General features: G+C 44.1%; 1 protein-coding gene and 1 pseudogene across 1 annotated transcript; both read left to right on the top strand.

Moving 5' to 3' along the window:
* LOC147442154 (uncharacterized) overlaps window positions 1-21,429 on the top strand; it is a 70,164-nt pseudogene extending 48,735 nt beyond the window's left edge.
* A 1,191-nt stretch (window positions 21,430-22,620) lies between these two features.
* LOC147442153 (uncharacterized) lies at window positions 22,621-24,051 on the top strand. Its single transcript, XM_086529335.1, has one exon. The coding sequence runs from the start codon at window positions 22,621-22,623 to the stop codon at window positions 23,233-23,235; it is 615 nt and encodes a 204-aa protein (XP_086385461.1). The 3' UTR covers window positions 23,236-24,051.
* The last annotated feature ends 1,561 nt before the right edge of the window (window positions 24,052-25,612 follow it).

The following is a 25,612-nucleotide window of genomic DNA, read 5'->3' as shown; positions in this document are numbered from 1 at the left end:
TCTATAATCTCCACTCAAATTGGAGTTCATATGTAGGGTTTATGGAAGGCCAAAATTCATAAAGTTCTATCCCCTTTTTTGGGGGAAAAGTGCATCCTTTGACCATCCTTACACCTCTCTTACACACCCACCATTCTTGCACACATGGCGTACATAGATTCATCAAAATGTTAATCACCTCCATAATCTCATGGAAAATAAAGAGGCCCTCCTAGACCCCATCCTCTTCCTAATGATTGTAACCTCTTGGTCAGTGTTGCATACTCAGCTTCATTGTTAACATGTGATTCCAACAAATGGCCAAGCGAAAATACCTTGATACCTTTGTCATCAAAGACCACTATGCCTACAACTTCTTTGTCAGATGCTCGCTTGTAGGATCCATCAAAGTAGAGAGAGTGTGCTCTTTCTACCACCGGTGGCTATGGAAGTGATTGAATTCCTTCCCCTTTAAATTGCTTTACCTTCTTCTCAAAGTTTTGGTAGGTCATGAGTCCCCCCAAGCTTGCCCTTGTCGTACTTTCCACCTGTATCGTGTAGTCAAACTCTTGCAAACGAACTAGCAACTTGGTAATTCTAGCAGAAACATCCATGTGTTGTACAACATAATGAAACATTTCATCCATGGTTAAGATTACAAATTGCTTAGGCAGAAAATATGACCGAAAATTTGTAGTTGCAAATCTGAGAGCTAGGACTAGGTGTTCCACATAGGTGAAACCTTTCTCTACTGCTGCTGTCATCATTTGACTGGAGAAGTAGATTGGCCTCATGAAAGATGTCATTGCATCCTTCTGGAGTAGCACAACCCCCAAAGAGTCATCACCCATGCTTGAGGTGACATAGAAGTTTTCATCCCACTTAGGCGGTGAGATAGTTTGTAGGGTGGCTAAGACCTCCTTTACCTTGTTGTAGTGATGTTCGCTCTCTTCGTCTCAAGTGAAATTTGATCATTGAGTGAGTTGTTCCAGGGGTAGAACAAGTTGTGATAGTAGATGTATGAATCTACTCAAGTATCTCACCTTTTGTGGAAAAAAGACTAGTTGACGTGTGAGTGTTAATGAAGGTAGTGCAATGAGTACTGACACCTTACTTGGATCGGCATTGATACCCTTAGCTGAAATTTTATGGCCTAAAAGAATGATTGTATTTCCCCCAATGTCACACTTGTCGACATTTAATTGCCCACCTAGGCTTTGCAACCTTGCCAAACCCTCAGTTACCTTTTCTAAGTGTGAAATGTGGTGAGGACTATATATACAAAAATCATCAATGAACACTCTTATAGATGTTCCAGAGAACGGTTGAAAGACATATGTGACATATCTTTGCAATGTGGGTGGTGCATTTGTGAGACCAAATGGCATAACTCTGTATGCAAAACAACCCCATGGCGTAATGAAAGTGGTTTTTAGCTGATCTTCCAAGGCTATGCGTATTTGAAAATACCCGGAATACCCATCACACACGGTGTAGCATTCAAAACCAGCTACTTCATTCAAAATTTCATCCAGGAAAGGGAGAGGGAATTGGTCTCTCTTTGTGGCTACATTTAGTGGCTTCTAGTCAACGCAAACCCTCCACTTACCATTCTTCTTAGGCGTCACTACTATGGGTGACATCCACTCTGAGTTTTCCACAAGATAGATGAACCCTGCTTCTAGTAGCTTCCTTAGCTCGACAAGGAGTGCCTTTTCTTACCACACCTGCACATTTTACTTTTGCGTTGCTTGCCATCTTTGCCTGCATAGAGAAGGCATGTCAACCTCGAGCTCTAGCCAAAGCATCATAGCTTCACTCATCACACAAATTTGTGCACCACCATCAATGTAGGTGTTTCCAACCCTCTTACCCTTTATGTTGACATCGACAACTGGAAGCATGTCATCCATGCCACAACCAAAAATTGCTCCAGCTATCTTTTCTTTGGAGAACCTTGTACTTACCATTTTGTACCATTGCCGCCTTACCTTTGGTGCGAGATGTAGCAACTGTGGCCATGTAATCTTTGGTCCTTGTTCTGCCACATCCAATGTTAGATCATAGGGCCTAGAACTCTCCCCTAACTGAAAGTTGGTGATGCCTATTTTCCATTGTGGCCTTGATGGCCTCTTGCTAGTCTCTCTGTTCATGCTTCTCTCATCATCAAATTGTGTAGTTTCCTCCCTCCTAGCTCTCTTTAAAGTCATGGGTTCAAATGGTTCTTTGAAGGTTACCTTCTCCTTACCTTTATCTTTCTCCTTTACTCTTGGTGGATCCACGACTACAGAATTTCCTTTTTCCTCTAACCTTATGATGTTTATAGGGCGATCAGGTGGTGGTGCCAGTGGAAGAGGTGGAATGGGTGCTTGTGGTGGGGCCTGGGGTGGATGTAAAATTTGTGTTGGTGCGGCTAGTGCTTGGGGTAAAGGTATTCTCTCTCTAGGGGCTGACAGTGGGTTTCTCCTACCTCCTCTATTATAGTTTTCTCGCGGTTTGGGACAGTAGTACATACCGTGGCCATCTTCTCCACAGTTGTATCAATGATACTCCCTGTTTTGTCATCGTGCTCTCCCCAGGTCTTGATCTCTCTCCTGATTCCTTCCTTGCTGTATCAAGTGGACATACAAATTCTGCACTTGGTCAGTAATGTGGGCCAGCATATCTTGTTGGTCATTTCTTACCCCGCAAGCCGATGGTGGTGGAGGAATGGTAGTTGTCATGGTTGTTGGTCGATGTGATGTTCCTGCTTCTGTTGACTCAGTTTCTTTGGTCTTCATCCGCAACTTCTTGTCTTTAATACGAGCAATCTCCATAGCTAACTCGTATGTAGCCGAGAATCTACCCTTCACCTTTTCTTTGAGCAGCGGCCACAAGCCATGCGTGAACCGGTCCTTTTTTAGGAAATCGGGTGCAACTTCCCCTCTTTCCAGTGACTCAACCCACCATTCCCACAAATCCACAAAGTTGGACTCATAGGTGGCATACTCTAAAAGGCCCTCCTGCTTCAAGTCTTTAAACTTGTGCCACAGCTTCTCTGAAGTGGTACCTCCCCCAAAGCGCCTCTTAAAAGTAGTTTTTAAGGCATCCCAATCATCCTTAATTGCTTGTGGGAGTGCGTTGTACCACGACCTAGCTTCTAGCTTCATGATATGCTTAGAGATTCTAACCCAAGAATCATTTGTGTCTTTGTTGCTTATTGCACATGCTACTTCAAAGTCATCTAAGAAATCTTTTACCAAATCCTCCCCCTTCTTTCCTTTAAATGTTGGAAATGCTACACTTGCCATGATTACTGAGAGAGAGCGCTAGAAAAACACACTGCTTAGCTTGCAATCAAAAGATTTAATTTAATTTTTTATTTTTTTCTTCTTTACAAGGAGGCGTGTATACCCTTTTTATACTAGAACATAGATTAAAATATCAAACGGTACATTGCCTTGTACCAAAGGTAGGAGAAATGGCTGATCTGATGCCAGAACCTCAAAGAAGCACTCCCCACCCAGCATGGTGTCGATCACGTGCTGGTAGTGAGCCTTCTAGTCCCGGGTATTACCTTGATTAAACGTACTCGTATCGGCATGTGTGATCTGCCTTGAGGTAGGTTGTACTGATTCATGTGAAGCTTAGAGATGCTTAATCACTGTCCAAGCTTGTGGGAGAGGGTGGTGTTCTTTCTTGAAATAGGCTTAGTAGATCCTAGTCTCTCTAGTGAGAGAGTGAGCATGTTCTTCCGTTATCTGTGCTGTAGCATCAGGTGCGACTTGGAAATTGACTGTGATAATTACCTCGATGACTTGAGTTACCTGATTTTTGAAGTAGAATAGTGTTGACTCTCTATTGTGCAGAGATCCTTCCATCTTGTTGTTGAGGGTTGGTCGTAGGTTGCATACATGGTCTTGAACTCCTTCTTCTCCTCCGTGGAACATGACTTATGTATATCCAATGAGTCAAACGTGTTGGTTGTCTTTCCCACTGTAAATCTATCACCGTTACACCTGGCAGTCGAGCTTCAATGGAGATGCGAAGTTTGTCCAGTTGTGCTTGGAGCTCTTCTTCTTCTATCATCTAAATAGAAAATCTTGCTAACCATTCATCCATTCACAAACGTTTAGGGTGTTCAGTCTTGTAAACTGGAGGGTTTCATGAAAGGATCCTCATTGGGGGCGCCAAGAAAATGATAGCCGGAAATGACATGCCATATGGGGTGGCCTCTACACGACACATAGCCTGAACATCCCCCAAGCATCATCTCATGGTAGGTGTTATCCTATAACTACACAAGGCACCACCTAGCGTAAGTGCGGCTAGGAAGCAGGCATAGATGACCTAGGATAGCAAAAGTGAGATGCCATCTAGGTAGCCAACATGAAATGATGATGTAGCAAACATCCATAGATAGAAAATGCCTAGTCAAGAGTGAGGAGTGTGTGTAGGAGAGCGGTATGTGACAAGGTCGGAATGGAGCATATTGACTAACTAGTGTTGGTGCACATGATGAAGCACAAGCAGAGTGATATACAAGAGATAAACGCGAATGTGGGGAAAACAAAGCTAAAGAAAAAAGAGATTGGACTCAAAGATCAAGACAACATTGTACATTTTTTTTTATAATGATGATACTTACAAAAGGTGGTTTTGACTATTACCAACCTTGCTCTTGGAATTGGGGATGCATTATGGAATGCGAGCGCCATATGGTGCATGGAAAACTTTGGAGTTAACGGGGTTAGCACGTTAGCGGGAGGTTAGTTGAGGGAAAACATCAAGATGATGCAGCGACACGACGTCAATTACCACCATCGAGAGTGGCCTGGGCCGGGTAGCATGGTGTCACTGCATTCAATCCTGGCGTGCTCATGTTGCCTTGCGGGGGAATAGTTAGTGCCTTATGTGCATGGGGTGGTCATGACTAGTAACTCAACCATGGTATGGGTGGAGATTGGTGATGTTACTAATGCTAAAATGTCCATGCTTGTGACAAAGCATGATACCATGAGCTCCCTAGCTTGGGAGGTGCATTATGTGCTTAGTGGTGCATGGGATGTAGATTGCATGGAGCTTGGGTGGTGCCTTTAGTGTGTTCTTCCTTCACTTGTGTTACTTTTGTGCTTAGTGGAGGCCCTTTATATAGATTTGAGAGATGGTCTTTACCTAATGGTTCTTGCAGATACCCATCAGTCACTGTCAGGAGTGTAGATGCCTCTTTAGTGAGAGAGATAGAACGAGAGAGAAGGTAGAGATAGAGAGAAGGGAAGTAAGAGTGGGGTGGGGAGTTTTTTACAATCCACTTGCCGTTGGTTAGGTTATTACAGAAGAGTGGGGGTTGGGCCATTTACAAGGGGTTTTGTTGATGGTTCGGGTGTCCAAATACTTCCAAAATTGGTGTTTTGTTGCGTGATGCCGAGATGCTACGTGTTTGTTCGTTTCGAGGCCCGCCGTGGCATGCCTTCGGAGTCACTTCTTGATTTTTCATCACTATTGCGTGATTCGATCGTCTCCTTCCTTTTTCGATGATTGCCGAGTTTCTTTGTTTATTTACTTTTTTGTGGGTGCGTATATGCGTGCATGTATTGTGTGTTTGATTGTATGCATGTGCATGTGCATGCTCATGTATGTATGTGCATGTGTTTGTTTTCACTCGTAAGTGCGTATGCCCATGTGTGTGAATGTGTGTAATTGTGTGAGGGTGTAGGTGCTTGTGAGTGTGTGCGTATGTATGGGTGTGTGTGTATAGTGTATGGGTAAGTGCGTCGGACAATGTGTGTGTAAACGTGAGTATAATAAGATATGTTAATATATATATATATATTGTAACACGCTACTTACGTGTAGGCTACAGAGAAACAGGGGGGGCAGAGAACGTGAGCGAGTGGGGGGGATGGCTAGAGTGTGTGTGTGTGTGTGTGTGTGTGTGTGTGAGAGAGAGAGAGAGAGAGAGAGAGAGAGTTAGCATGCGATGCTGGCTTCTTGTACAGAGAGCGAGGAAGAGAGAAAGAGAGTAGATGGCCGAGCGAGAGGTTGAGGGGGTGAGAGGCATTGGGCAGTGTGTGTGTGTGTGTGTGTGTGTGTGTGTGTGTGTGTGTTGGTGTGTGGGTGTATCAGTGGGGAGACGAGAGAGAGAGAGAGAGAGAGAGAGAGAGAGAGAGAGAGAGAGAGAGAGAGAGAGAATCTTGCTAAGGATGAAAGAGTGTGGATGAGAGGGTTTAGAGAGAGGGCTAGTGTGAGAGTGAATAATGAAAGAGAGAGAGAGAGGGAGACTCTTCTCCCATGCATGGCAGCCCACTGGGTTGACGAACTAGGGGAAGAGAGAGAGATATTTTAATGTGCCCTTATGGCTTGCCTACACAGAGAGAGAGGAAAGTAATAGATGAGAGGGAGTGTCTGGTGCCAAAAGGAGGCACGGCGGCCTATTTCACATGTGCGAGCAAGGTAGGGAGGGTTGGTGGTGGCAATAATATTACAAAAACACATTTTTTTGTTTTTTTACCTTCATGCTCCCTGAATGGGGTTGATTCCTGCGGCCTTGCTCCGAGAGCCGACTTCTTCAATTTTTCCGGTTGGGCTAGAGGACAGTGCGGCTAACCCGGTGTCAGTGTATGAGCCAATGGTTGGGCAATTTGTGTTGATAAGCCATGTCATTGATTGGCTTCAAGATTTGAAAAGGACCATATTATCTTTTTGCTAATTTAGCATAATACTTTTGATGGCCCGTAGGATATTTGCCCGTCGTTTGCCTCAATCGAGCCTTGGGAAACTTAAGTAAGACCCAATCATTTTCTTTGAACATTACGGCCCTTCTGTGCTTGTCAGCAACAACTTTTTGCCTTTGTTGAGAGATGGATATAGCCTCCTTAACCTTTTGAAATGATTCTTGTACGTCACGGCTATACTCATCTAGCAGCAAAGATCTTTCCATGTACTTTAAGTAGCCAGGGACTTTTAGGTCTTCCCTCTATGATCTCAAAAGGTGCTTTTCCCATAGTAGTATGGACATTATTATTGTACGCATACTCTACAAGGGGTAAGTACTTCTCCCATTGTGAGCGTTGATCTACTTCTGTAACATAAGTCTTTAGTAGATCGAGTATTGTATGATTGGCTATCTCAATTTGGCCATCCGTTTGTGGGTGATTGGCCGAAGAGAAATTCAATTTTGTACCTAGAATTTCAAAGAGACCTTTGCAAAAATTACTGGTCATTCTAAGATCTCTATCTGACATGATGGATGTTGGTAATCCATGGTGTTTGAAAATTTGAGATATGAAGATGGTTGCCATTTGGTGTGCCTTAATAGTCTTTTTGACAAGAATAAAGTGTGCTTGCTTGCTAAACCTGTCAACTATTGTCCATATTCCTGTATTCCCATGGATAGGCTTGGGTAATCCAAAGATAAAATCCATGGATATACTCTCCCATGTTGAATTAGGGATGGGCAATGCTGGAGTAATCCAGGTTTCTTCCCTCTATCATACTTAGTCTTTTCGCATACAACACATTTTGAAACATACTCTTGTATGTCCACTTTCATGGTAGGCCAATAGAAGTATGTCTCTACTCCTCAAAGAGTAGGTTGAATGCCTCTATGCCCCACATAAGGAGGAGCATGGGATTCATACAGTACTTTCTCATGAAGGGAGTGGGTAACACATAGCCTATTGCCATGGAGAAGCAACCATCATGCAAGGTGAATGGTTCCTCTTTCTTCCCCAAAGCAAGGGCTGACATTAAATATTTAAAGTCAGTGTCAGTAGCATTGACTTTTGGTCGTCGTGAAAGTGCATCAGCCACTTGATTGTGCTTACCTGCAATGTGAGCAATATGAAAATAAAATTGCGAAAGAAAATTTGCCCACCTCATTTTTTTGTCGAAAGCTTGGTTTGCGTCATGAAGCACTTGAGACTTTGGTGGTCTGTTTGTAAAATGAATGGAGTTCCCAATAAATAGTGCTTCCATGTGTCTAGGACATGTAGAACAGCTAAAAGATCTTTCTCATAAGTGCCCAAGACCCGTTCATTCGTATTGAGCCTTTGTCTCTCATATGCTATGGCATGCCCTTCGTGAAGCAAGACTGCTGTAAGGCAATCACCACAAGCATCACATTGGACCTCAAATGGCTTTGAGAGACCCAAAAGCATTAGGAGTGGTTCAGAGGTAAGCTTCTCTTTGAGCTTGTCAAAAGCACTTTTCTCCTTAGCGGTCCATGAATACTTAACGTTCTTCTTTGTTAAGTCATGTAATGGTCCTGTTATTTGAGAAAATGAAGCACCTATAGTATGCACACATACCAATAAAGCTTCTTAGGTCATGTAGATTCCTTGGATTAGGCCATGCTTTTATTACCTCTAACATAGATGGATCCATACAGATACTGTCTTGAGAAATAATATGACCTAAGTATTGCATCTCTTGAAGGAAAAATTCACTTTTCTTTAGGTTGAGAAAAAGCTTGTTCTCCCTCAATGCTTGAAAAATCAGTTGGAGATGTTGCTTGTGTTCTTCCAAGGACTTAGAGTAGATGATGATATCATCAAAGAACACTCCAGTAAACTTGCGGTAGGGTCTAAATATTTTCTCCATCAAACGATTGAATGCGGCAGGTGCATTGGTCAAGACAAAAGGCATGACTAGATACTTATAAATACCAAACAGTGTACGAACTGCGGTCTTTAGGATATCTTCATCCACTATACTTATTTGATGATAGCCACTTTGAAGGTCAATCCCACTGAAGTAGGTAGAGCCTTGTAGCTTATCAAACAAATCTTCTACCCGGAGCATGTGAATTTTTTTTTTAATAGTGATATGGTTTAGTGCTCAACAATCGGCACACATACGGTATGTACCATCTTTCTTTTGCACTAAGAGGATTGGAGAACAAAAGTGAGAGGATCTAGGCCTCACCATCCCTTTGTCTACCAATTCTTGTACTTGCCTCATCATCTCCTCTTGTTGAGCTTGGGAAACTTGATAAGGAGGCTTGTTTGGTGGTGAGCTTCTTAGAGGAGCTCAATTCGATGGTCATCATCCCCTCGTTTTGGAGGTAAGTCCATAGGGATATCATCTATGAAAACATCTTGAAATCCATTTAGAAAAGTAGACAAGTCTTCTTGATTCCTACCATTTTCATTTGATAAATCATTAGCGTCATTAGTGGATTCTTTGACAAAAATCATGTACGCAAAAATCGATCTTTTCATTGACTTATCAAAATCTGGTGAATTTACAAGTGGTATAGTACGACTAGACTCATTATCATCTATATACATGTTCTTTCCCCTCTAGGTGAGGTGGATTCTCCTTTCAAGGAACTTCATGTTGGCATTCATGTGATCAAACCATGGCGCCCCTAGGATACCACCCTCATGTTGCAGAGGAGAGATGATAAAGTCTTCTTTGTCAACACAGCTTTGGACATGAATCCTCAACTTCCCAATCAAGGGAGTAATGGAGGCTTTCTGTCCCTTGAAAGTTGTGTCAGCCGTTACAATATCTCCCATGTCAAAAGCTTGAATGTCCAACTTGGTGGTCAATTCCATTGATATGAAGTTGTGAGTAGAGCCAAGGTCAAACAAGATGAATGCATCATGCTCCCTTACCTTTCCCCAAGCATAGGAGAGAGATGATCCTTTGCAATGAGCATCCTCTTTTTGAGCTTTGATGGTGGAAGCCCTAGGAGTCTCATTGCAATCATTTTTCTTGGGGCAAGAACGATAGCCATGTCCTTGCTCCCCACACTTACAACACTTATGGTCCTTGTGAAAAGCTTCAAGCTCTTTATGAGAGAGTTTGTTATTACCTTTGTAAACTCCCTTCTCCTTGGACCTATTGTTGTTGTTGTTGTAGGAAGTGCCTTGGGAAGAATTTTGGGCATTGGTTTTCCCCTTTGCATCATTTTTGTCTTTGTTTTCCATGGATTGCTTTGGTGATAGAACCAGGCCGTTGGGAGTTGACATACTTGGTCATTTCTTGAGGTAATCCCAAGCAAAATTGTTGCTTTTTCTTGGCAAAGTCTAGGCTTTTGAAAGACAGTAGCCTTGAGATGAAAATACAAAACTTGTCCACATAATTTTGAATAGACTCATGAGGGAGAAGCTTCAAACTGCGCCATTTGGTAAGTACTTTGTCCTTTGCATTGCTTGCAGGGAACTGCTTCATGATGGAAACTCGTAGAGTTTTCCATGTCTTTGGGGCTTCACCATTGCCATGAAGGCTAGCCGATTTTTGGAAGTGCATAGCTACATGGTGTAGCTTGGAGGACTCCGTGAAGCCCTTGTCTCCAAAGGCCACATCAAATTACTGGATGAAGGTTAATACTTCGTTGGTGGCATCAAAGGTGCCATCATAGGTGAGAAAAGAGATACTCTTTCCTCCCTCTTTGAGCTTCTTGAGCTTTTGTGATCTTTTCCATGGAGGATATGATTTACGATGTCCTCCCCTCTTGTATTCTCTAGGAGAATAGCCATAGCTTTTGTCGGGAGAGGAGAAAGGTGAAGAAGAAGGAGAAGAGGGTGACCTCTTTCTTGACCTTTTCTTCCTTTTTTTTCTCTCTTCCCTTTTGGAGTGACGAGGAGAAGAATTGTGTCTTGACCGTTTTCTCATGGGAGGAGTTCATGATCGTCTAGACCGCCATCTTCGTGGAGCCACACCCTTCAGAGGAACTTAGGGAGTCATTGCTCCTCTCGTATGGGAGAGAGTGTCCTTTTGTGGGTCTCATCAAGAAGCCTCCTAAGCTCTCTCTCCTCTTGGAGAGCAAGGGAAATCCCATAAACACGAAGTTGTTGAGTAACTTCAGCTTGCAAAGTAGGGTTGCCCATACCTTGATGCAACCTAGTAACAAGATAATTGATAAACATGGGGGCATCACATTAGCACCTTCATGTGCAAAATCAAAGTTATCAATTTCATTCTACTCTCTTGGTTATTGTCAGCCATGCTAATTATACTTATGTGTTTACTTTGTGTATTCTTTGGCAATTCAAAACCTTAGTTGCTACTCCTCTTAGCCCTTGAAAATAAGCACTTAAGTATCTACACCCACGGCTCAAATTGGTTGATTATAGAGAGTAGTAGGGTGGGTCTAACATAGTAGAATTGCTGAGGGATAGCTCCTTTCAGATTTCTCATGGCTCAATAATGGTAAAGTTGTACGCAAGTTTAAAAAGACCCCATTATTAAGACCAAATCTCCCGAGGTGTGCACCATATTCCAAGTAGTGGGCTGAACAAAATTGATAACAGATCCCAGTCCCATTTACCCTAATATAATTAACAAAATCAACCATTAATAGGCTAATCAATGACCTCTCTTCTTAAGCAAGAAAAGGGAAACCAAATGCTCTGATACCAATGTAATGTGAATGGCCTATGAACTTTGAGGATAGCGGAATAAAGAGAATTTGAGTGAGCATTTTTGTGAGATTACTTTGAGAACATAGAGGGTGAACTTAATTGATAATAGCAACATAAACATAGTACTTAATTAACTTGGCATGGACAATACTTTTGCAAGAGAGAGAGTATTAGAGAACATGACAAAAGTTGAGGACCAGATTTACTTCGAGCCGGTCCCCCCTTCAAAATGCGTTTGTATTATAGATTCTCCCATCAAGAGAGACTTGATACAATACAATATTTGTGTTCCTTGTGACCTAGGTGATGCAATGAAGATGGAAAGCTTCATGCATCACAAGCATACCATAAACTTTGGAAAAATCATTAACTATCCCAAGCCTCAGTCCCAAGGCCTCAAACACCTTCGAAGGTGGATAGAGCTAGCAGGGAATGAGGGTAAGGAAGAGGAAGAAGAATCATTCATAGGAGAAATAAATATTTCATCACTTATCATCACTCTTCTTACTTAGCATAGCATAATAACGTAGTAATGAAGATGAAGAAGATGACAAGCTTAAGCATTGATGCATGGCTCTTGGTTGGATTTGCATTCCACAGCAAAGAGTGTTGGTGTAGGCTCTCCACTTATCAACAAGCTTGGAGAAGGGGATGGAGCTCTTGCACTTTGCACTCCACACAATGAGAGAATGTGTGTGTGTGTGTGGCGGAGAGTATACACTCCCTCTCATGCTTGGTCTACACCTCTCTCTCTCTCTCTCTCTCTCTCTCTCTCTCTCTCTCTCTCTCTCTCTCTCTCTCTCTCTCTCTCTCTCTCTCTCTCTCTCATATTATTTAATTATTTCATTTGGACATGTGTCCTCTTTTTTCTTTTGGAGAAAGAACTTAATTACCAAGCCGAAAAGCACCTCATGCTTGGGTAGGGTTCCCACCTTAAGGTCAGTCCTAGCTTGCCTACGGTCAAAGGACTTTTCAACACTAACTTTTGGAGGTTTTTAATAAAGCTAACCCTAAGGTCTTTAAGCTCCATTAGGTAGCATTTCTCTTTAACATATCATCTCTCATTTGGACCCCTTTAACCTTGGCCCCATGTTGAGACAGATCCATAAGCACATGTCTATATTCTAACCCTTGTTTTCATTTATTCTCCCACATTAGATGAGAGGACCCCACTAAATCTATCGGCTCCCTCTCCATAGAAGACCAATTTCTTACCAAATGTTTGTTTTCTTTTGCTAGTGGCATCTAGATTATGATCCTGGATAGACCAGAAGCTTATTCCCTTACCTCTTCTAACTTCCTCCCAAAATAGTGAGCTCTTCTTTTGGGCTTTAATCCCACAATCCAAGAATTGCAAATCAACTCTTCCATTTATTGGATACGAACTCCTCAAGTTCAAGGCATTCATCTTTGGTGCCCTCTTTCCTGCTTCTCTCTCCTCTCAGCTCAATCCCATTCCCCTCATTGACCTTGAGGTTTGTGGGGTTATCATACCAAAGAATCTCAAATATGTTATCATATAGGAAGGGGGGTTTGGGAGTGTCTGATGGGGCTTCTTTCAGCTTTCTGACCGTGCCTGGGATTTGGAATGCTTGCAAGGAATGTTGGACACTTGGTGTCAGCCTTCTTCTTTCTTTCTAAATGTGGGAGGCTGAACAATCTTTTGTACCAGTGGGGATGACGGTTTTCTTTGTGCAGTGGACGTGAAACAATAATTGGGGGTGGTCTTATTGTTGCTAGATTGGGCCTTGGTGGGTATCTCTTCATTCCCTTTGGTCACTAGGTTGGAGATTATCTGCTTAATTTCCTGTGTCTTCACTATACTTTCTTGAGGAGTCTTCTCTTCAGTTTCCGTATGTCTCATAGAAGAATCAACTTTATCACTCATAACATGGCCTGGGATCGTTGTTGAAGCGATTGGACATTCCCTAACAAGATGTCCAAATTTGTTACACTTGAAACAGGCCCCGAAGAAGGTGCCAAAGTTCAAAAGAATGACCTTAAGACTAGCCCCCACATTCACTACGAGATTCTTGGGCCGAGCTTTTCTAAGATCCCACCATATACACACCTTATTGGTTGCAATTCCCAGTGCTCTATTTGATGGTACAAAGAGAGGGGTACCTGGGGCTGCTGTAAGGTCTTTTAAATTGCTTCTTAGCCACATCAAGAGGTCCAAAAACTCTACCCATACTGGGCACATATCTTGAAACGCATCCAGGGACTCAAAAGATGGATCCCAAGGAAGCACGCATATCAGTGATCCATTGAGAAATAAGGGGCTCTTGGTTAAGACCTTCGCTACAGCCGCTTCATCACTAAATTGCACAGAGAAAAAACATTTTTCCAAGTACTAAGCATTAATAACAAAACCTCCTTGATTTAAGAAATAGGGATTGTGGAGCCAATTAATAAGTTCAGCTTTGACAGGCACCTTGCCCATGAATCCAAAGACCAATCTAGATTTAGCCAATTGGGCAAGCTGTTCTTTGCTTCTTCCATCGTCTTTTTGTTCAGAGAAAGAACCCTCATAATCTCGACCAATTCTTTTTCAATATGGGACTTTTTCCCTTTGAGTTCCTCTTTACTTAGCCTCGAGATCCCATTCAGGCCGCCCCTCATGACTTTTGGGCTACTATCTCCCCCACCCATGCCGCCTTCAACTGTATCCAAACCTTTAGTTCTACCATCCTATCCTTCCCCTTATCTCGGCTTCCCATTCTCTTCTTCTTTTTTCTTTTTCTCTCTTCTCTCTCTCTCTCTCTCTCTCTCTCTCTCTCTCTCTCTCTCTCTCTCTCTCTCTCTCTCTCTCTCTCTCTCTCTCTCTCTCTCTCTCTCTCTCTCTCTCTTTTATAGGCAAACTCAAAGAGCAGGCAATGGATCATGATCCGTTGCTCATGGCCCAACTCCACGAAGGTAAGAGAGAAAAAATTCTAAGTCAATGGGACGCGTCGGCCCTACTACTGCGTCAGTCGCAAACAGGGCAAGCTTTGCAAGATCACTCATGTTCATACAACGGGGGAATTTTCTTGAAGCCAAAAAACCACTTTTGTGTGTGTGTGTGTGTGTGTGTGTGTGTGTGTGTGTGTGTGTGTGTGTGTGTGTGTGTGTGTGTGTGTGTGTGTGTGTGTGTGTGTGTGTGTGTGTGTGTGTGTGTGTGTGTGTGTGTGTGTGTGTGTGTGTGTGTGTGTGTGTGTGTGTGTGTGTGTGTTTTTGTGATGCATAAAAGCGACTCTCGTCATTCTCGGTTTTGAATGCATTGAGAGATTATGAGTGAGTGAAAGTGGAGGCACAGAGATGTTCTTGTCAAGCTGTCTACAAGTACTCCACGATTTCATTTTGGTTGTCCCCATGATCTACTTACAAAAGCCATGGATCTACAGCCTCATATGCATGCCTCTCATTCATAAGCTACCTTATCCAACCTACCAAATTTGCATCTTCAAAAAAAATCCTTGTTTGTAGGTCCGTGAGGAGCTCTAGGAATATCACCCCAAACAAGGACATGTTTCCTTTGAAAGTGCACCAAATCTTTGGTAGTACTTTGGAGTTTCCCTTACCAATTTCTCACACTCACACAAGTGTCCAGCCTTCCCATGCCAAAGTAAAACACTCTAGCCTCAAGATTTTCATCAAGTAACATGTTGGTGGACTTTATGTCCATGTGGATTTATGGAGCAGCCACTCTTGACTTGCACCACCCCGTTGATGTATCTATCAGATGTCTTGTTGTCTTCTAGCTCTTCAGCGCAAGGTTGGAAGGGTTCACCTCAAAGACTTAGGTTATGTTCAAAACCTACTGTAGAAGCAATACTCAACTACTAAGGGATTGAGATAGAGATGTACTTGTTACACACATCAACTTGAACCAAAAAGAAGCAATTGACTTCTTCAAGGTTGTTATGGGAGAAGACTAGAACTCCTATGGTTTTGAAACACATTAAACTCGCAAGGATGGCACCCACCAGCAAGTTGAGCTCCACCACAGGCAATCAAATACCTCCAATTCATTGTAGGAGAGGTCCAATAAATATGTTCTCTTAAGGTTTAGATCATCATTGAAGCGGTCTCCTATGTAGAGTCTAGAGGAGCTACATGAATTCATGAATGGCATTGGGGTGAGAGCTTCTAGAGTTACGCTTGCAAACTTTAATAAAGTCCCTAGTTCTCTCCAAACACTACCCTGAATTTGTTTATCAAATGCAAACCACATGGTGCCAAGGGATGCACCCACCCAAGGAGTTGTTGTTGAGATTAACCCATAGATATCTGCTGGCATTTATAGGGTTTTGATTGTAGATTGCACACTAAAGGCCATGGCTGTATTCATCATCATGTTGATTGCAAAAATCGGACTCAAGTGGAGCAAAACAACAAAAGGGCAACTAGAGCTGATCAATGGGCCACAAAACCATGAGCTCAATATTGACTAGATGAATGGGAGAAAGTTAACTGAACCAGATATATCCACCCTACTAGGCATAGCTTCCTGCACGTGAAGGGATGCCTAGAGTTGAAGCAACGTACATGGCTGGCCTACGCATGGGAGTAGGTTCCTAAGAGGTGAAGTTCGTAAACCAGAAGCTCGCACTCCTCATGTTTGGGAAAGAAAAAAGAGAGTGCGTGCAGGCGGGCAACGAGAGTCGATAATGGTAACAAGAGAGTCCTTATCGATGGGCCAACAAAGATCAGCAATGCAAGCTTCCACCATGACAAGGAGAGGACAATGTGAATGGTGAGGACCACAGCAAAGGTTTCTCTCTGGATCAGAGCGCGTTGGTAGGCATCCTCGACAAGAAAGAGTTGTGCAAAATCTCGGAGGGGGGTTTGGGAAACTAAGAGAAAGAGAGAGTGCTTTTTTTATCTCTTTGTGAGGCTTGTGTGTGTGGCCTTGCACCCTTGTTCCACACTCCACCATCTGATCTGCTGCATCCTCTTTGCCGTCACCGGTTCCCTACCCGAAAATCTCTCCACCACCATGTTTCACCTTCCCCTTCTCTGCGTTCTTGCATCAACTCCCACTCAACCCACTTCCTCTTTACCTACATGGAAGCCACTACAAGAGTGCAAAAGCCATATAACTCAATGCATCCATGGGAGAGGGTCAAGAAATAGTGTCATTGATTAGAGCTTTGGCATAGAGGAAAATGGGTTTGTAACCAATCTCTGATGTAGAGAGAGGGGGGGAAGAGAGACATAGAGAGAGAGAGAGAGAGAGAGAGAGAGAGAGAGAGAGAGAGAGAGAGAGAGCTTCTGTTGGATATGGTGGTACTTCTACAAAATATTCAAAGTTTTTTGGATTTTTGCCCTATCCAAAGGACAAAGGCTATAGAGATGCCTTCTCTTTTTGTTGACTAAAATAGAAAGAAAGTTTGAGTTGTATTTTCAAGCATTTTTTGATAGGATAGATTGGTCAAAATAAGATAGTGGACAATCATTTAGATGTAGAAGGGGAAGTAGGTAGGCTGTTATGCGCTGCAGGAAACAAAGCATCTTGGTTGGTTGGTTGATAACACAAGTTAGGGGTTTCTTGTGTAGGGATGGAACGCAAATGCAGCCAATGTTCAGGGTGCTTGAAGAAGGTTAAAGCCAGTCATGGGGCACCAATATCCTCCATTGAACCTAGCCAGATACACAAAATAATGTGCATCTGTCGTATGCACTAATTTCATTGTGGACTAATTATAGCCGCGTTTGTCCTATATTTGCAGTTGCAAATAGTGGAGCATACACAGCCTATCAAATGGAACTAGAGCAAAAGCCCTCATTGAGCTTATATGCAGTCATACCCTCACTCTTTAAAGGCTTTTTGTATGGGAGAAGAAACTGTTTTGCAAAGTGAAGGTAAGCATTCCATGCCCTAAACTATGCTCCCCATCTCTTAGTGTGGGTTTAAGTCGTGATGTCACATTAACTAGAAATATGTGGTGTGCTGCAGAGAGCTTGAAGAGAAAATACCAAAAGAAGTGCAATTTTTTGAGCAGCAAAAGTCCAAGGGAGAGAATGCAGTTGTCGCTAGTAAGACATGATCGTGAGATGCTTGTTGCCTACCAAGGGATTGAGTCCACCTCTACGACCATCAAAAAAGTGTTTGACAAGGAGCTCTCCCAAGGGTATGTATACTATTATTTGCATGCTATCTCACCTTCACGACGAGCATCTAAGTAGCCAATACAAATCCAATCTATTGAGTTCAAGCTTTGTTTGGCCTAATGAGCTTCCATGTGAAACAAAATATTTTTGTAATGTAGATCACTAGTATACTTTTGCAAAAGAGTATAAACTCCCTCCACATACCCATATAGTCACCATGGCTTTCTAGTTCTCAATCTATGACCAATATTATATCTGAAGGATGTTTTCTCTTTATCAAGATCAAGTGATTTCATACGTCAGCATCTTCCAACATAGTCCAAAAACTTGATTATCACCCATGGTGGAGCATGGGAAAATCGTGCATGACTTTTCCCTCTTGACCATGCAAGATTCAAGAATCAAGAATCTTGCATGATCTTCTCTTTCTCTCTAAATTGTGCTACCTGCGGTGTGTGTAGGGCTTCTTGCACACACAAATCATGTTAAGTTGGCCTCCTTCAAAATTTCACAAGGTTAGGTTCAACAAGAGCGCAAGGGGATGAAGGGGTATTCTTGTTTTCAACTTGGCATCCTAATTCACTCCACATCGAGCCTCTTCTCCTTCCTCAAGGGTAGCCACCATAGCTCACCATTGGTGGAAGATTTCATTTCATACTATTTTTCTTGTGTGGAGGCCCTTAGGTTTCCTAAGGCAACATTAAGGAACCCTTGTATATTGGAGTGCACGGTGTGTGCAAAGTGCAAAGACAGTATTCTTGATGATAGCAATAAATAGGTGCATAGAAAGGGAGGCAGAGCCATTCTTAGTGGCGAAGAGGGAAAGCTTTGCAAGATCACTCATGTTCATGACAATGGGGCAAGTTTCCAGAAGCCATGAAAAATTCTTTTGTGTGTGTGTGTGTGTGTGTGTGATGCATAAAAGTGACTCTCGTCATTTGCGCTTTTGAATGCTTTTAGAGATTATGAGTGAGTGAAAGTGGAGGCACAGAGATGCGCTTGTCACGTTGTCTACAAGTACTCCATGATTTCATTTTGGTCGTCCCCATGATCTACTTACAGAAGCCATGGATCTAGAGCCTCATATGCATGCCTCTCATTCACAAGCTGCCTTACCCAACCTACCAAATTTGCATCTTCAAAAAAGTCCTTGTTTGTAGGTCAGTGAGGAGCTCTAGGAAGATCACCCCAAACAAGGACATGTTCCCTTTGAAAGTGCACCAAAGCTCTAGTAGTACTTTGGAGTTTCCCTTACCAATTTATGACACTCACACAAGTGTCCAACCTTCCCATGCCAAAGTAAAACACTCTAGTCTCAATATTTTCATCAAGTAACATGTTGTTGGACTTTATGTCCCTGTGGATTATATGGAGCAATCACTCTCAACTTGCACCACCCTGCTGATGTATCTATCCGATGTCTTGTTGTCCTCTAGCTCTTGAGCACAAGGTTGGAAGGGTTCATCTCAAAGACTCCGGTTATGTTCAAAACCTACTGAAGAAGCAATATGCAACTACTAAGGGATTGAGATAGAGATGTAGTTATTACACACATCAATTTGAACCAGAAAGAATCAATTGACTTCTTCAAGGTTGTTATGGGAGAGGTTTAGAACTCCTATGGTTTTGGAACGCATTAAACTCGCAAGGATGGCACCCACCCACCAGCAAGTTGAGCTCCACCACAGGCAGTCAGATATCCAATAAATTTGTTCTCTTAAGGTTTGGATCATCATTGAAGCAGTCTCCTGTGTAGAGTCTAGAGGAGCTAGATGAATTTATCAATGGCATTGGGGTGAGAGCTTCTGGAGTTACGCTTGCAAAATCCAATAAAGTCCCTAGTTCTCTCCAACCACTGCCCTGAATTTGTTTATCAAATGCGAACCACTTGGCGCCAAGGGATGCGCCCACTCAAGGAGTTGTTGTTGAGATTAACCCATAGATATTTGCTGGCATTTATAGGGTTTTGATTGTAGATTGCACACAAAAGAGCATGGCTGTAGTCATCGCCATATTGATATATTGATTGCAAAAATCGGAGTCAAGTGGAGCAAAACAACAAAAGGCAACAAGAGTTGATCAATGGGCCACAAAACCATGAGCTCAATATTGACTAGATGAATGGGAGAAAGTTAATTGAAGCAGATATATCCACCCTACGAGGCATAGCTTCCTGCACGTGAAGGGATGCGTAGAGTTGAAGCAACGTACATTGTTGGCCTACACATGGGAGTAGGTTCCTAAGAGGTGAAGTTTGTAAAACATAAGCTCGTGCTCCTCATGTTTGGGAAAGCAAAAATAGAGTGCGTGCAAGCGGGCAAGGAGAGTCGATAATGGTAACAAGAGAGTCCTTATCAATGGGCCAACAAAGATCAGCAATGCAGGCTTCCACCACGACAAGGAGAGGACAACGCGAATGGTGAGGAGCAAAGCAAAGGTTCCTCTCTGGATCAGAGGGCGTTGGTAGGCACCCTTGACAAGAAAGAGTTGCACAGAAGCTCGGAGGGGGTTTGGGGAAAGTAAGAGAGAGAGTGATTCTTTTCTCTCTTCGCGTGTGTCTCCTTGGACCCTCGTTCCGCACTCCACCATCTGATCTGCTCCATCCTCTTTGTCATCACCAGTTCCCTTCCCGACCTTCTCTTCACCACCACGTTTCAGCTTCGCCTTCTTTGGGTTCTTGCCTCTACTCCCACTATACCCAGTTCCTCTTTAGCTACATGGAATTCATTGCAAGAGCGCAACAGCCATACAACTCAATGCATCCATGGGAGAGGGTCAAGAAATAGTGTCGTTGATTAGTGCTTAGGCATAGAGGGAAATGGGTGTGTATTCAGTCTCTGATTGGCGGGCGGGGGTCCGGGGGGGGGGGGGGGGGGGGGGGGGGGAGAGAGAGAGAGAGAGAGAGAGAGAGAGAGCACTTCTATTGGATATGGTGATGCTTCTACAAAATATTCAAAGTTTTTTGGATTCTTTATTAAGATTTAGCTAAGGGTGCTATGGAAGCCTCCTAAATCTAGATATGAAAACCATTATGATACAACAAGGTAGTGGCTCTTCATTTTCCTCAATCCTCCAAATGAATGTGTCTTCTCTTTCCATCAACTACTAAAAAGATTATGCATTTTAAAAAATTAACCTCCTCTTTTTCATTAGCAACAAGTGATGAAATCACAAAGCTTGCCATGGCAAGGTGCCTCTAAGCATAAAACAATTCTTTTGAAGAGTAAATAGGCATAAAGCAATGACATACAAGTACTTTTTGGCCTCTAAAGGCCTTTATGGATGAAGAATGCTCAAATTTTGTTGCTTGATATGTGTTCCTGAAAAGAGCCATAAAAAGTCTTGAATTGCAAAGAAAGAAACCATGTCCTTTAAAATCATCTTTCCCAAAAGTTGCATTCAATTTTTTAAATTTTTTTGGAGGGGTGAGGCCTCAGCAGCTGCAGAGAGGAGTCTACCAAGTACCGCCTGATGTGCTTGACCAAGTGACTTCCGAAAAGCGAGCAGTGGAGAAGATAGCTGAAGTGACAAAGCCGGCAAGTTTTGTGAAGAAAGCCGAGGTGTATTCGAGCTATAGCAGTGCCTTGGATACGAACAACACATGGGAAATAGAGTCTGCTTTCTCAAGGTATGAGACATATGATGTTATGCATGTCGATAAGGTGTTCAAAGAACAACATGTTGCAGGTGAAGAGCCAGTTTGCGAAGACCAGGGGGTTGGGCAACCCTCTCTCGTGCCTTGTGATGGTCAGGCCATGTTGACTGAAGAGAATGTCTTGATGAAGATGATTGGGGATTCGATGAGCCGGTGGTCGATGTTGATGACAAGTCGCAGGTTTTGGTTGCTAAAGCTATGGAGAGAATACAAGGTATGCAAGGCTTGCTGCCTTTTCCAGTGATGTTTGAAGAGTCTACAGGTGAAGATATGCCAGTGTATGCTTTGGATGATCACTTGCCACAGGTTGGTGCCATGCTGTTGATGGATGTGCTGCTGAAGGTTGTTTAGCAAGTGGCGTTATGCCGGTTGCTATAGGTTGCCTTGCTTAAAGACAATGATGTTGTAGAGAGCTCTCTAGCCGACGGCTGGAAAACAGATGATGCAAAGGCTTTGCAAGGTGTACATGTTTTTTCTATGTGTGAAGAAGGCTCATGCATGCAGCTTTTTGAAGAATTATACTGTCAAGAGCTACATACATGGATGGCTTACATGTTTTCTGGTACAAAGCAGGGATTGTTTGTATGTGCTTTACAAATGGGTGACGATGACCAAAGCCACCTTCTTGATCCGGGAGGGACTACAATCATGCTTGGGGAAGCGTGCGGCTTTCCATTTGACCCAGGCGGGTGCTACGGGAGACAGTGAAGCTCTCTATCTATCTACTAGATCCACTCTATCTATCTATTGCTTCATATAAATACTCTCTATCAACTTCTTATTATGCAATGCTACTTTACCTAAATAATGCTATGGTTGAGCATAAATGCTCAAGGAGGGGTTGGGCAATGATGGTGCAACTGAGTTGTGTCAACCTAAGATAAATGGTACTAGCATCAGTGTGAAATTGTGAGGATTCATGAAGTAGCGATGGACCAAATACTAGATGCAGTTTGCAGCAAGTTGGATTGTGATGTGTATGCCAGATGTGGCACTTTACAGGTCACGCGATGATTTTGGGCCTCTCATGATCGAGATGTTTGCAGGTACATGAAGTATAGTCACCGTTTACTCTTATGGCTTGTTTTTTTGGCTTGTTATTCAGAGCTCTTTTGGAGATCCAGTCCAAACCAGAGCTTGAATGTGGCCATCTATTATGGTTGCATTGGGATTCGGAGTGGCCAATGTTTGTTGCAGTCGCCATTATCGACAAGTATCAAAGCATCCGGGGATTTAATTCTTGTGGGTCAATTATGTGTACTTAAAGCCGTGGAGGCCTTGGTTCCAAACTATGGTCTCAGATTATGGTAAGGGATGCGAAGCTATACACGGAGGATCGTCCGTGGGTTGCCTCTCGTGGGAAGGCGGCCCAAGTCGCAAGATAGGTTTTTTTTTTTAAAAGATGGCCATGCTAAAAAAAAAACGAGGGCAGGCTGCAGTTTGCATGGGGAAGGCGCCACCTGTTGAAAGGGTGAAGGCCGTCTGCAGCGGACGAGCATAGAGGGAAAGAAGTAATGCCAATAAGGTGGCGGACTGCAGTTGATGGGGAAAGGAGAGCCACTTGGTGGCTTGCATGCAAAAAGAAGCGCAAGAGGATGCGCCATCAGAAGTAAAGGGAGGGGGTGTAGTGCAGGTGGAGGCTACAGTGGGGGGTCACGAAGGCAACCAAAAGGGGGGGCCAGTAGTCGAGGAGGAGAGGGCAAGGGGCTGCAATTGAAAGGGCTGGTAGAGGGTAGCGCAATAGGAGGAGGTACACCCTTTGGGAGGCAAGAAAGGGTTGCCAGTTGTAGTAAGGGGTGCCCACCAGAAAGTAGCAAGAAGGGAGACAGAGCAGGTGACGGGGTCATTTATTGTGGCCATGACCACGCGAGGAGAAGAAGGAAAGCCGCCAGGGGCTGCTTTTTGGAAGGCGGGAAGGAGCTGCAGGTTAGGGTTGCACAGCTGAGAGGGGGCGGGTTGGCTTTTGAGAGGGTGCCAGGGCAAGGACGGGTACTGCAGAGGAGCCAGCCGAGTTGGACACCAGGTGGTGGGCTGGCCGAGAGCAGAGAAGGGAAAGTGGCACCAGTCGTATGGGAAGCATGGCATGCCAGGAAAGAGGAGGTGCTGAAGTCAGGGGCTGAGGGCCAGGAAAGAGGAGGTGCTGAAGTCAGGGGCTGAGGGCCGCAGTTCATGAATAAAGAGGTGCTGGGAAGCATGGCATGCCAGGAAAGAGGAGGTGCTGAAGTCAGGGGCTGAGGGCCGCAGTTCATGAAGAAAGAGGTGCTGCCAAGGACAAGTGACCGGGCTCAAGCGAAAAGGGGAGTTCGAACGTGAGTAGAAGAGAAGGACCACCAGCAGCACTGCTGTGAGAAAGCTTGGAAAGACATCGCCAGTGAGGAGAGGATCAAACTGCCTGAAGCATTATGTTACGAAGTCGGCAATTATCAAAGTCGTCCTCCTTGTATTGATCGGGTTGATGTGATGCATAGTTGGTTGTGTTTTTTTTGTCGATTTCTCTGTCAATATTTTTTGCCTCGGGTTCTTTGCCGTATGCCCGTGGTAGCTGTGGCTCCGGGGTTGTGTGTCTGTGAGCAGAGAGAGAGGTAGAGATATTGTGCGGACAGCTTGTATGAGTGGTCGAGGCGTGTGTCGCCTCCCTGTGTGAGTGCATTTACAATTGGAGGAGTTGTATGCATCCATTGGTGTCGGTTATGATGGTTTGTTGGTGGGTTTATTGCTGAAGTGCTCATGTGTGAGTGTGAGTAGTCGTAATTGTTCATAGGTGAGTCCATGATGCGAAGGTTGGCAGATAGTGTGCGTGTGTACGTGATTCTATGTGGCTTGGGGTGCAGGATATCTATTGGGCTATAGAGAGGCAACTAAATTGTGTGTCGGGTGGTGTTCCATTTCCCCCATCCCAACGTTGAGCATGGTATCTTCTATGGCCCTTGTCATACTGGGGCATGGAAGAGGCGATCGTGCTTAGGTGGCGAGTCTATGTTTGATGAGAAAAAAGGAAAAGTTGGCTTGAGTACCTTGTCAGAGGGGCGGGCAAACACCCTCGGCCAACCTCAAGCCAATGTTTGAGGCTCCATGGCCATCTACAAAAAGATGCACGGGAAAGTTGTTGACAGGTGCTGAGCCCCGCTCTGTAGCGTGGAACGCGGGGGCGTTACCACCTGCCCTACCCTATTTTACTTTGAAAAATTGTCGCCTTTGATTTCTTGAAGCTGTGTGTGATAGCAACCGGACTGGACCTCCGAAAACCAGAGTGGGACGGGTGTCCCAGTCTGACAGGGGCCTATGATTCTAACTAAAAGAAATGCCTTTTCAGCATCATGGCCACTAAGATAATTGTCATGTTGGAGAGGGGGAAAGGGGAACACACCCAACACACTACACAATGCATCACTACAGCCCAGGGTATACACAACGCCCCAATCCACTCGAGTTCACCTTCAAAACTCGACACTACACGCAAGCAAACCGCTGCTTGCACACAACCATACGGACACACGTCTTGCAATGCACCAGAAAGATCCAATCACTTTTCTCTACTCAATTCACAACCTTTCCCACACATAGCCTATCTCTATCTCTCTTTGCACGGCCAACTTCAGGGGTCACACACGCCAACACACGCACGGAACCACACGCACACAAGCAGAGAAGAGAAGGGGGAAGTGGGAATGATGCCAAGAAACAGTAGAGAATAGCCATCTAGCATATGCAGCACCATATACAACCAATACACTACCGGCATGAACCTCGGCAACAAAAACAATCGCTCAAAGCCTACATAGGCCAAGGAGCATCCTGGCCAAAAAGCCCAAACGGAAAAAAAGCCCCCAAAAAATCACTTCTATGTCCTTTTATAATGCTTGGCTTAGGCTAAAAAAGAAAAAAACAAGGAGCTATCTGGCTCGTACAATTCTTTTAAAAACATTTTTGCATTGCCACCACTTGGCACTTTTGATTTTTTTGGTATCTGCATGGTGCACACCTCTTGGTTCTTTGTCTGCTCAATTTGGCCGCCCAACTTGCCACTTCCTCTCTCTCTCTCTCTCTCTCTCTCTCTCTCTCTCTCTCTCTCTCTCTCTCTCTCTTCCCTTGCGTATCCTCTGCTGCGGGATCCTCCCCTTGTCAGCTTTGTGAGTCTCTCTCTCTCTCTCTCTCTCTCTCTCTCTCTCTCTCTCTCTCTCTCTCTCTCTCTCTCTCTCTCTCTCTGTCATTGGCCGTGTGATAAGCCCCTTGACTGGCCTCTTTAAGTTGTCGAACTCTCTCTCTCCATTCACCGTGGGAATATACCTCCCCTTTACTAGCAATAGTGACATCGCTATTGGGGGGGGGGGGGGGGGGGGGGGGGGGGCGGGGGGGCACCTTGCCCTCAAAAGAATTGGCCCCTTAGCAAGCGCGTGTGAATCCTTGTCACCACTCATTGGCCACGTCATCACTGTATATCTCCGGCACGCCACCGGCGCCGGCCAATGCCGCACCACCACAACCATCCAAAAATGTCGCCGTGCGCCCCTGCAAGGCCGCCTCGTGCAGGCAC

This window comes from Adiantum capillus-veneris, chromosome 14 (genome assembly GCF_014529385.1).
Source record: "Adiantum capillus-veneris isolate H3 chromosome 14, ASM1452938v2, whole genome shotgun sequence".
Taxonomy (NCBI): Eukaryota; Viridiplantae; Streptophyta; class Polypodiopsida; order Polypodiales; family Pteridaceae; genus Adiantum; species Adiantum capillus-veneris.
The sequence above is the reverse complement of the archived record's forward strand: the minus strand, read 5'-3'. Positions and strand labels throughout refer to the sequence as shown.

Coding starts and splice junctions, on each gene's coding strand:
- LOC147442153 (XM_086529335.1), top strand. CDS start 22,621: ATGGGGAAAGGAGAGCCACTTGGTGGCTTGCATGCAAAAAGAAGCGCA.